This window comes from Aphelocoma coerulescens (genome assembly GCF_041296385.1).
Source record: "Aphelocoma coerulescens isolate FSJ_1873_10779 chromosome Z unlocalized genomic scaffold, UR_Acoe_1.0 ChrZ, whole genome shotgun sequence".
Classification (NCBI taxonomy): domain Eukaryota; kingdom Metazoa; phylum Chordata; class Aves; order Passeriformes; family Corvidae; genus Aphelocoma; species Aphelocoma coerulescens.
In genome coordinates this window covers 62,801,653-62,814,192 of record NW_027184085.1, presented here as the reverse complement: position 1 = coordinate 62,814,192, position 12,540 = coordinate 62,801,653, and the positions used below count along the sequence as shown (strand labels likewise).

The following is a 12,540-nucleotide window of genomic DNA, read 5'->3' as shown; positions in this document are numbered from 1 at the left end:
GACTATTAGGTCTTTGCCAAGCAGCACTGAGAGAACAAGTCTGAATATCTGAAATGCTTTCCTCTCCGAATGATATTGACACTGGTCCCAGAATAACAGGCTTATTTGTATGAATACAAATGAACTACCCTGACGCTGCATGGCAGAGCCATGAATCAGCAAGCTCAACTCCACCAAGTGCTTATAGTATTCTGCTTGTTGACTGTGAGACACAGGCATCTTAAAAACATTCTTAGATTTTATATTTATGAATCAAGGAAGGCTTTTGTATTCTCCATTTTGTTCCAGACTCAGCACAGTCTTACTACATGATTTGGCCACAATCATGCTATGCAATGCTAAGTCTGTTCATGAGCGCAGGGTGAAATGTGACATTACATAGCTAATCTTTCCTTGAATATGTTACTTTTGGATATACCACCATCTGTTTGATTTTTTTTTTTCAGGCAAATTCTGCGTGATTACAATGGATTTTTCCTTGATATTATTAGGTCTACAAGTTCTAATACATTAGTACTTAAAACACAAGCTTCTAGAGTTTTCCCCACTTATGGCTATGCTATTTTCAAGAAAAGGACCTTCTCTACTGAAAGCATGATATGAAGGGAGTTCTATATTTCCACAGAAATTGTTTGATAGTAAAGTATCCAAGACTTCTCTTTGAACTCAAGTATGTAAATTTAATAAAATTAAACCAAATGCCCTTAAAGATGCTATAAAATCATACACAGGTTTAAAAAATGGTTTCTTCTTCCTTTACCTTGATCCTGGGCAGAATTTTTAAAGCATATTTAACTTATGGGTTCATTTCATGAACTCATTTATTCCTCAGTAGCCTTTATTTAAATAGATTTGTCTATTTCAATTCAAGGTATGTGTAATTTTACAGAAAAATTGTGCAGTCATCTTTGTTATTTTCTGCAGGATTTGAAAGGTGTAATCATATTAACTCAGCAGATTTAAAATAATAATAGTTGTGAAACACACAGCATAAGCTGTTAATTGGAATAATACATGCTTAAGATAAATCAGGTGCTTTTTCATGGAACCCAGTCTCTCAGGAAACTCAACAATGGATGGCAATTGGATCCATTTTATTTTTTCCATCATGACTATAATAAATTTAAAGTAATAATTGAGTTTGGTTATGCTCTAATCAAAGTTATTATTCAGCACTACCTTCAATTTTCTTAATTAAATCAGCTGGACAAAATTTCTTTTTCAGATGTTTTCAAAAATTCTTGGCATTTTCCTTTGCTGTTCCATTTAAAAATTCTAATATACAATAGTGTGTGTACATGCACAATAAATTAAGAACATCAATCTTCAAACTTTGTGTTGATCTGAAAGGAGGTTTTGGCAAATCTTCCTGTACAGATGTGTCCAGTGTAATCCAAAATACTGTTGTATTCCATATCTCTCTGTGCCCAAAGTTGTGACTGTCTCTTTGAGATCTGGTGGCCAGAAAAGGAACAGTGAGGTCAGGGTGTATGCTAGTCCTTTCTTAAGGCTGGGGGCATTCTGGCAAAAGCGCTCTTTCTCTTTTGTTCTTGCTGGGTGAGCTGAGGTAGTGCAAGGCAAACAGCAGCTGCACCACCAGGCCAAGAGAAACAGAACAAGCCCCTCTCCATACAGTCACCCCAGCCTGCCAGCAATGCCCAGTCAAAGCAGAAGGGCATTGGAGTCCGAGTTGTCCATGCCTGCTGACTGCCATTTTTGCTGAGGAGAAGGTGAAGTCCCTCCGTGAGTTCCAGCTGTTGACCCAGTTCCAGCCTCCAGGGATTCTAGGTTTTCTTTCTGTTTTGCTCTTGTTCCATGTTGGTTGTTATATATGGGGGGAGGAGGGTGATTTTTCATTGTGGAGGTTCGGTTGCTGTGCTGTTTTTTTCTCTTTGTGCTCTCTTTCCACCCCAGGTTGTCTGCACAGGGTTCCATCTTGGGGGCAAGAGTTGTCTGCCATTTTCCCTATGTCTCTTCACACACAGTCATCCATGGAGGGTGCCATCTTGAGGGAGGGTTTCTCTGCTGTTTCGTTTTTCTTTGTTTCTGGGGAGTCCATGAGGAATCCAAGAAATTCAGCAACATTATAACTACTGATTATCACCGTTATTTTTTCCCGATTCCTGTTTCAATTTTAGGAAACTGTTATTTTTTCACTTATATCTTATTGCATTCATCTCTCCTTACTGGTGAATAGGGAGCGGATAAAATGAAAAGGGGAGGTAACTCATTTTGGAGTATTCACCTCCTTAAATTGTTTTAAACCATGATACAATGTTACTTTAATTTGAACCACAGATGCTATCCTAGATGTTATACGGTTGTTGTTTGGTTCAGTATTTCTGAAAAAGGAGAGTAAGGATCTGTACACAACATAATAAGCATTTTTGTCTGCCTATTATTACTGCACAATTATTGTGACTCCTTGGGGAAATCTATGTTTGGCTGAGTATGTAATCACAACCTTGAACAATGAGCCCATTTTTGGGATATTTTGTCAATAAATATCCCAAAGAAAACTCATATTTTCTTCTTCAATTTGCCTCATCCTTTAAAATGACACAGCTTATGACAGTTAAGGAAATATAGAAAAAGTACCTTTATCTGAAACAGAAAGACATGGTTTATTAAAAAGAAAGAGAACAGGTTCATCTTGAAGTAATTCTTGGTCTAGAAACAGCCCAACAGGGAAGGTCATAGTTCCGATGTGCATTTACAATCTTCCAGTTTGTGTTACATTTTTAAGAATGAAAATTAGAGGTTAACATTAAATGTTTTGTATTTCTTATCAGTGTACTTTTATGTAAGTTTTTAAAAGAACTTCTACTTCCTGAGTAGAATGAAGAAGCTTTTGTAGTCAGAGACAGATAAAATATCCAAATATACGGAAATATTTAGATCTATTCAACTTTTCATGGGCAACTTCAGGCAGAACAAAGTTTGATGAAATGACATAAAAAATTAAATGATAAAGATAATAATTTGACTTGCACCAAATATGACTTCTATTATTTCTCAAAAAAATATACAAAATATTTTCTGCATTGTTATCAGAAAAAGCCTACCTCAGAAAATTAAATGCTGTGTTTTCACTATAGACTGGTGCTTATTTCAAATACAGAGCAATGTGCTGGTGAAATGAAATTCATCTGGGTTCTGTAGGTTATCTTCTCAAATTACTGCTATAAATGCCATAATAATAACAACAGTGGAACAATAATGTTTGTGGGCAAGATCTATGCTCTTGGCGAATTATTTCATATATTTATCCCCAGTTTGAGAACTTGAGATTTCAATGAGGAAATGGCTGAGTCCCTCTAGTACAGAAATTCAGGTTGAACTTTTCACAGTTGTCTTCCCTACATGAAATATGGCATTGAAACAAACACATATATATGTTTAAACATAAAACTTTTTTGAGCAAGATCCCCTGCATCCTTGCAGTTCCATTAGTGTCCCCTTCATGACAGTATTGTAGATTCTCTGAGATCAGACAAAAATGGTAAAATAACCATGGGTGTAGACTTTTTTTGCCCCCAACTCCCTATTAAAATCATCAAGCTTACATTAAGAAATCAAGAGAAATGAAGAATGACAGAAGTGAAGAAAGAAGGAAAGACAATCAAAGGTTTTGCTTTAAAATGTCTTTGCAACTCAGATTTGATGATTTGGCACTGCTGTGCAAAGTAGCATTTCTCAGTCAATTTATTTCTAATTACATCACTACCTCAGAGCAGTTTTAAATGACACTGAGGATGATGTATTCCAGTTGAAAATGAACAGACCTGATACTTCAGGAAAGACCAACCATCGGGTCACTACAAAAGAAAAATAAGTTTTTAGTTTTATGCAAAATAAGTTTTTTTCTTTCCTTCAAAGTCCTTTGCCTTTCATCATTCTGAGCACTTGCATGTACTGGGCACAAGTATCCTTACACTTGCACATGAAAGCAGATGCAGGTGATGCACTTTGATGCCAACCTACCATTCTGATGCCGTTCTCAAAGGCCTGACGTGCTAGAGAAGCAGGTCCATCCACAGTCTTACCATCGTCATCAGGCCCCCAGCTGGCACTGTAGATGTGGATGTGCTGGGGATTAAGGCTTAGAGACTTTGCTTCTACCATATCTGTCACATCTCCATCCAGCATCCGTACACCTTCAGAGTGAAAAATACAATTAACAGTACAGACAAACTCAAAATGTTTCTTTTTTTTCTCCCCAGATAAAATTGTTGTGTATGACATTGAATTGAATGATTACAAGAATTTCTACTGTTGTTAAAGGAAAAAAAAAAAACCAACAAAAAAATCTGTTTGGGTATCTGCTTTCCCAATGTAAAGAAGTCTCTAGAGTCTCTAAAGACTGGAAAGAAGTCTCTCTTCTTTCCCAATGGAAAAAAGTTTCTCTTTGGAAAAAATCAAAAAGATAGGAATATTTTCATCCTTCTTCAGGTTTTAAAAATTATATAAAAGTCATTTATCCACTATACAGCCTTCAAACTTCAACAACAAAATTTTAAACTAAAGAAAATTTTAAAAAATACTTGAACCCTGAAATGTTTTAGTGTCACTTAAAGATAACAATTGATTTTCTTTCTCCTTTTATACTGCAGTGAAACTGCAGCACCTTCCTTGAGTCATTCACGTTTTAATCATGCTAACAGATGTAATAAAAGGATCCCTACTGACAAATAACCTTGGTATTATCACTTCATTGTATGAGGCTGCAAGGAAGAAACTGGGGAGAACTCTCTTGTGTTAGCTGGGAACAATTACCACACACTAGCAAGGCAATTACAAGAGGTTATGAACAAATATGTAACATTTTTCAACTTGAAATTACAATACGGTGAACATCCTTCTCTTGCAGAAGAAGCTTTCATAAGGTATGACCTGAAATTCTTATGTTCAAAGAATCCATTCATGTGGGTTTGGACAAGTCAATGTGCCAGCACTTCCAAAGTGAAAAGCCTCATGATGTTTTATGATTACTAGACTGAATATAGTAGGCTGAAATCTGAAAACTGAGAAAATCTGGAATTTGTTTTTTTAACTGTAAGACTTTGTGGTTAAATCTGACTGAATAAACCACCAATGCCAGTTTTAACCTAAACAAGAAAAAATACCTACATACAGCTAGTGTGACGTGATCAAAGGGAGGCTAAATATTAAATAAAAATGTAATAAAACTGTATGATAGAGGAATGATCACTTCCACAATTTCCAAGTTAGATGCTCTTTCCCCTTTAAAAGGCCACTCCTACTTATAAGACAAATTTACATATTTTTAATTACAGACACATTTCATTTTGCTTGTGAGCTCAGATTAAAGAAACTTGTGTGTTTACCAAGACTTTAACTTTCAATTAACAAGCAGCATAGGGAATGCTTTGTTGAAAGAGGACTTTTTTTCCTTACTGTATTTGACTCAAAAATGAAAAGTGATTGTATTTCTCAGTTCACACAAACGTTGCTTATGTTTTCTGAGATAATAAACTTCTACAAACTGTGATCTCACTATGAACTTTCCTTTTCATAAAGAGTCATTAAACCAACTCTAAGATTCTAGGATTTCATTTTCTTTTGCATAATCACAGAAAATTAATGACAGGTGAAAGTTGTGTGCTCAGTTCCTTTAAAGCATATTAAAGTATCTCTCTAGTTCTAAATAAAGACGATAAAGGTACTCTGGTTTTGAAAGAAGGAAAATACAGCTTTCCTTTATGACTTTTTTAACAAGTCTAAATACTGTATTCAGCCAGTGAACAATAACTCCAAATACTGCCATTGGCACCTCCAGTAATTCACACCATTTTTTTTTTGTAATGGTGAAGTGGTCTACTCTAAAACACCACAGACAAGGCTGTGACTTAGGTGTTGTTCTCTCTCGGCAACAATGGACAGACATGCTTCAAAGCTGTTGGCTAAGGTCAACTGTTTGAGGTTCAACCAGGCCAAGTGCCAGGTTCTACACTTTGGTTGAAACAACCCCATGCAGTGCTACAGACTGGGGACAGAGTAACTGGAAAGTGCCCCAGGGAAAAGGACCTGGGGCTGCTGGTTGACAGCCAGCTAAACATGAGCCATCAGTGTGGCCAGGTGGCCAAGAAGGCCAATGGCATCCTGGCTTGTGTCAAGAACAGTGGCCAGCAAGACCAGGGAAGTGACTGTCCCCCTGGTGGCCCTGGTGAGGCTGCACTTGGAGTTCTATTTCCAGTTCTGGGCCCCTCACTTCAAGAAAGACATTGAGGTGCCAGAGCAAGTCCAGAAAAGGGCAACGGAGCTGATAAAGGATCTAGAGAGTAAGTCCTATGAGGAGCTGATGAGGGTGGGGGTATTTAGCCTGGAGAAAAGGAGGTTCCGGGGAGACCTTATTGCTCTCTACTATTATCTGAAAGGAGGTCATAGTAAGGTGGGGGTTGGCTTCTTCTCCAAGGCAACTGGCGACAGGATGAGAAGACGTAGACTCAAACTGCACCAGGGGAGGTTCAGATTGGACATCAGAAAGAATTTCTGCTTGGAAAGGGTTGTTTAAGCAGTGGAGCAGATTGCCCAGGGAGGTGGTGGACTCACATCCCTGGAGGTTCAAGAAATGACAGGACATGGCACTTAATGCCATGATCTAGCTTACAAGGTGGTGGTAATTAGTGAAAGGTTGGATTTTATGACTTGGTCTTATCCAACCTAAATGACTCCCTGATTTGAACAACAGACACCTCACTAGATATTTGCAACTAAAATAAGGCTCCTCCCTCCCTCCCTCCCTCCCTTCCTTCCTTCCTTCCTTCCTTCCTTCCTTCCTTCCTTCCTTCCTTCCTTCCTTCCTTCCTTCCTTCCTTCCTTCCTTCCTTTCCTTCCTTCCGAATTCCGAATTCCTTCTCCCCACCAAATGTCTGCAATGGTTAAGTTTGCTGATCACACATCCTCCAAACTGCATTTGGCATGTGGTGATAGGACAACAAAAGCTGTCCAGAAGGCAATTATCAGACTGTGTTTGCAGACTGTTCCTTCTAAGACTTTAGAGCCCTATAAACTTTTCCTAACATTTCCAGTAATTGCAAAATGTAAGTAGCTTTTTACTCAGAACATATTTTCAATGAAACAGAGGAAACATGCAAAGCTGAGCTGAAAGGATGTTTTCTTTTAAAATGCTGGTTTTTAATCAGCATCTGACTTAACCTTAAAGAAACAGCTAAACTAATCCTCGTCAGCTGAAGACAATATACATCTGTTGTGCCATAATTCAGTGTAACTGTTTTCCCATCAGGACTTGAGCCCAGCCAAGTAACTAAGCACCCAAATCCCCGCAGCTGTTTTACAACTTCCACAATCAGTTTGCAACAATAACAGCAAGCTAACCAACTCTTCCTATAAAAAAATCTCTTTTCTACAGATTACATCTCCACTTACACCATTTTAAGAGAAGGCTCAGACTTTCTAAGAAACTTGGTCATCAGAGGTTCTTAAATGTTTGGAAATGAGACAAGGAGTACAAACATATTTAGAAGAAAATCAGCATTATTAATGGGTATCTTGTTAACAACTTCCCATCAGAAAGATCATTAAGTGGATTTGTTCAGCTGCCAGTATTTGATGGTATATTGATGGATGGATTTTTTTCCCTTTTGCTTTATATCCTTAGTATCCCTTATGCATCCAGAAATGCTTTTTGGTTTGATACTTAAGACACTTATCTTGGTGGAGTAAATTCAACATCACTGTCAGCAGGCGCTCCCCTACGCAAGGAGAACGTAATTGCTTTACCTCAACTCCAGTTTCTTCTCCAAGAATACCCCAGGAGGGCCTTTAAATCCCTGGGAAACAAGTGAGCTGAATACTAATTCAGCATGATTTGATTCAAAATTTTTACACTCTATCTGGCCTGTAGAGTGGGAACACAACCACTGTATATTCACATGTGTAGCTTATGGTTGTTCTGAGGTAAAGGACCAAGGCATGCCAAGTAGAGGTCAGCAGCAGCAAAGCTCTTAAACATATTCACCCAGTGGAAGAGGATGCTTAACCTACCTTCCCTGGAACTTCCTCTTGGCTGATTTTCTACAGACTATTTGTTGAGCTTCCTGAAGTCTTATTTCCAAATGCTGATTCTTTTAAAAGGTGGCACCTCAAATAAGGTTTACACACTGTTACTGATTTCTTTCTTTTAAGAATGAATAATAAAAAGGCACACGTATCTAGTCTTTACTGTTTCTATTACCTGCATACTGTGTCCATCTGAATCAGTTTTTACACTCTGTTTAGAAAAGGTGGTGAGTCAGCCAATATGCCTGGAAGGTATTTACTATTATTACACATTCCTAATGCTTAATAATTAATAAACTATTAAGAAGCCACTGTTACTTCTGGAGAACTTTTCAAAGCCATGTCAAAGCTGTTGCAGGTTGTGTGACTATTCCACTCAAAAATGAAACTTCTCCAAAAGCCATCTCTTATCTCCATCAGTGCACTAACTCTCTTCTGACTCTGGTTTGACAACTCAACAGATCTGCTATCATAGCTGCTGGTACACAGTTAAATGCCATATTCACATGAGAAAACTTGTTCATCTGTCACAAATTCCCTCACTTGACCAGTTCTGATTTTCTAAACCACTCTGACAGGGTAGCTTGGTGCAGAAGGCTCTTCACCTGAGGGGAAATTTTTTTTCTGCATCACTGTAACCTTAGCCTGGATCTGGTATTGTCTACCCTAATTTTGTTTACCCAGAAGGAAAACAGAAAGCTGACATGAAGATGATGTTGTGTGCTTTGTCTAATTTGAAATGCATCTGTGCTCACATTTGATTTGGATCAAACTTTTACTGAGCCATCAGAGAACAGATGAGGTATTTTTAATACTGGAAACATGGTCTCTACTCTGCTCATAGTTTTGAACTGTCCTCTGGTGTAGGAATAGGTAAACACGTTTGTGTTTTCACAGATGGGCTCCATTTTAGGGTCTATTTCGAAAGGCAACAATTAATGCGTTTGAGCTACAAGCCTGTCAATGGAAAGCCAATATACCAATCCCATGATTTCATCAAAAGCTCAGAATAAAACTTCACTAGAAGTATTACAATCTGTCACAGGCAGGCTACAACCCAGGAGACATGCAGGGGACATCTTGATAATCATTGTCACAAACTAAGCTAAAGACATTAATTGAACAGCCAATGACTAAGAATTCACAGAAACCACTTGAAACCTTTTGGCTGAATGAACATAAATATGTGATCAAATATTGATTTTCAGGCAAGAATCTTATCACCCATAGGGATCAAAAGAAGATTCTCACCAACCACAGACATAAAACAAAAAAATGCATTATGTTTTGAGAGTGTTTTGTTTGGGATCAATATGCACGGCAATATTACTGATGCGTACTTTCACTTATGGTTTGTCAAAGCTCATCACTTAAGAGCTCTGAATCTGTGAGAAAACCCCAGTGTCCTAATTCTGGGGTCATGTTTTCATCAAAAGTTTCACTTTCTATTTTTTGATGTGTACTGAGAGGCAGTGTTTCAGAGGGTTTCACTGCAGAAGGGCCACCACAGACAAACTCCTTCAGCATTGATATTGAACGACCACTCTGAAACTGAGCTTTACTAGCTAACACAGTGAGGCTTGTTCATACAAATTCTCCTTCTCTTGTTGAGAAAGGTCTGAATGCACCATTTAGCACAAATGGCTCTTTGGTTACATTTTTTTTTTTCTGTGGGAGATTGTTTCACATACCTCCAATCTTGGCATTAAAGGCGATTCCTACTGTGCAGTGTGAGTTGTTTGCCGTGGCTGCCACTTCTCCAGCACAACGGGTTCCATGCCTGCAGTCAGACAAACATTTTTCCAAGTAAGTACAAACCATTGGGATTAAAGGCTTCGACTTTGCTTATCCTCAGGTGTTAAATGAACAACTATCCACAATGTCTTGCACTACTTAACCCCTCACAGTAATTTATACCCATGTTACAACATTCCTCTGAACATGTTTTAACATTATCACAATCACTTTAAACTCTTCATGTCTGTTGGAAACACTCACAGTTTGTAATAAAGACATACAGCAATGACACGTAATTCACAGCAACAGAAAGGAGTCTTAGATATTGGTTCTCAATTTTGAACAAAATCCTATATTTAAACAAAATGTTTGTCCAGAATTCTCTCACAACTGCTCCTATTGCTAGTATGTGTATCTCCATCCAACCTCCAGCACACACAATATGGCACGAGGAAGATGAGATTGCACCAATGCCCACCCTGCTGTTTAGAGGTGAGGCTAAGGCTAGCTATATGCCAGGTATGCTCAAAGCTAAGGCACATCTTGGTCCTGCCTTGGGCCAACCCTGCAAACCTGCTGCCTTTCTGGGAGGAGTAAAAATGTCAGAAGCATCCTTCACATCAGAGGTATACTCTGTGCCTGGAAGCAGAGCTGAGCTGGAAGTGTTAAATTTCAAGAAGTTGCTGAAGGAAAACACAAAATGTCCAGTGGTTGCTCACCCTCTTCCCCACTGTGCAAAGCCACAGTGGGATGCTTTGCCTAGCCCTGGTCCGTGCTCTCTACAAGGTGATGGTGGCCATCCATATTGTCCCCATGGCAGGGAAGCTGCTTCTATGTTTTGTGATTTTTGCCTTTAACATGGGTTTCACAGGGTGTTTTCTGCTAGTAAGTCATGCCCTCACCCATGTGCAGTTAAGCAGCTCCATTGCAGAAATGTGACACAAGCAAGAGGGAGAAGGCAGGGAATTTAACAAAGATGTTAAGAAGAGGAGATACAGTTTCAGACCAGACAGCAAAAGAGATGGGGAGTTGATGAGACAAAGATAGAAAGATAATATAAGGCTTGGGTAGCCACAAAGAAAGAAGTTTAAGTAGTCAAATCAAGAAATAGAAAACTACATAGCAAGCACTTCAGAGAAGGCTAGATGAGATCAGCTGAGTACACAGGCACTCTTCTCCTGGTGGGGGTTGACAGACTTGCTTGCACACACATCTGGGGAACACAGGTGCTTTTTAATTAAAGTTGAGGCTCACACTACAGAAAAGAATCACCATTGCTTTCACTTGGTACAGCTTGTTTTGGGTAGAGTCTTCCCTTATTTCATTATTATTAGTGTAACTTTTCCCTCTTAGCCTTTTAAGACACTTAGACGGGAGACACTAAGGTCACTTGTTTGGAATGGATTAATGTAAAACAAGACCAACAACTAGGACTAGGGAAAAAAAGAAGAAACAAAAAAATAAGCACTACAAGGGATCAATGCTAAACTGCTAAAATGTCAGAGAACATAATTCAGTTTATTTGACAAATAAGATACATCTAACCTATAAGAAAAGTGTAATCTTTATTCATAAAATCAAAGTGACAAGTTGGAAGCTTGGAATCCAGGTCAAGATTTCACAATTATATTATCTTAACTAATTTCCTATTGATGTGTCACAATTCATTATTTGGTTGCCAAACTTGACCAGAAAATTTTTCAAGACTAAATTTGAAGTTTATTTTTCATATGAAGACTAATTTTAAAGCTAAATTCTTCTTCATTTGAAAAAAGCCTGTTTGACTTTAATTGGTAAATGAATGTCTTATCCATTTACTGAATGTCTTATCCATTAATGTCTTCTCCTTTATTTTGAAAAGCCTGAAGTAAATAATTTAGAAATCACAGATGAAAACAAGTTTTGAAAAGATCCTTCTAATTTTCAAGTATTTTCAAGTAGTCTTCTAGCTCTGTGCTTCAAGTAATGTCTTTTAAGAATGTCCTAATGTTTAAATGAAAAGACCTGTCTTAAAAATTATTTACAAGACATGATATCCAAACCCAAAATGATATCATTATGATTTTGTTAGGTGTCACATGCAAGTTTTGAAGTGTTATCATGCAAACATCAAAGCACATATGACTGTCTCTAGAAATGTAGAAATACCTGCACACATCAGCTTAGTGCATGTAATTTATTAATAAATCACTGACTGTCTGGTGAAAGGCATGTGGCTAAGCTGCAGCTTCCAAGATGGAGACTGCATTGCCAAGAAATCCCTCATGGTTACCAAGTTTGGGAAGAAATGATGGGAGGAAGGTCTTTCAGTAGAGAAAGTGAACAGATAGAAGCCACACCTGGAGGAGGGAGGCTGAAGAAGAATGCAACAAACAGCTCAAATTTTTCCTTGGCTCCAAATGGAGTATATGGATACCTGCTACTCTGGTAGCTACATCCAACAGGGCTTGTCAAAAAGATTAGATTTCCACTGTATCATCAAACATGTTGGTTACCCCAGGGCCAAGAAATGTGTGCAACATCAGGTCTGCTCACACCACTTTTTCTCAGAGGGAGAAACTTCCTATGCATAAAGACAATGTGTTAGTACTAAGAAATAAAAATCCAACTTAGTGACTGTTATAAATTAGGGCAGAATCCCAGGGATGGAACCTGTAACATGAACTAAGCTATGTGGTTGGCAGAGATTGAAAATTATAGGAATAAAGGAACATTAGGTGTTATAACAATTTTCAATCCTGTGGGGAGAGAAAGAATGGA

The 12,540-nt window shown here is 38.1% G+C and overlaps 1 protein-coding gene across 3 annotated transcripts in view; it reads right to left on the bottom strand.

Annotated features, from left to right (window-relative positions):
• PCSK5 (proprotein convertase subtilisin/kexin type 5) overlaps positions 1–12,540 on the bottom strand; it is a 228,352-nt gene that overhangs the window by 125,514 nt on the left and 90,298 nt on the right. For all 3 annotated transcript variants that reach the window (XM_069000752.1, XM_069000754.1, XM_069000753.1), the window contains exons 6-7: positions 9,735–9,823; positions 3,985–4,157 (exon numbers count right to left, since the gene is read on the bottom strand). In XM_069000752.1, coding sequence (XP_068856853.1) covers positions 3,985–4,157; positions 9,735–9,823 — 262 coding nt within the window. The remainder of the gene's footprint in view (positions 1–3,984; positions 4,158–9,734; positions 9,824–12,540) is intronic.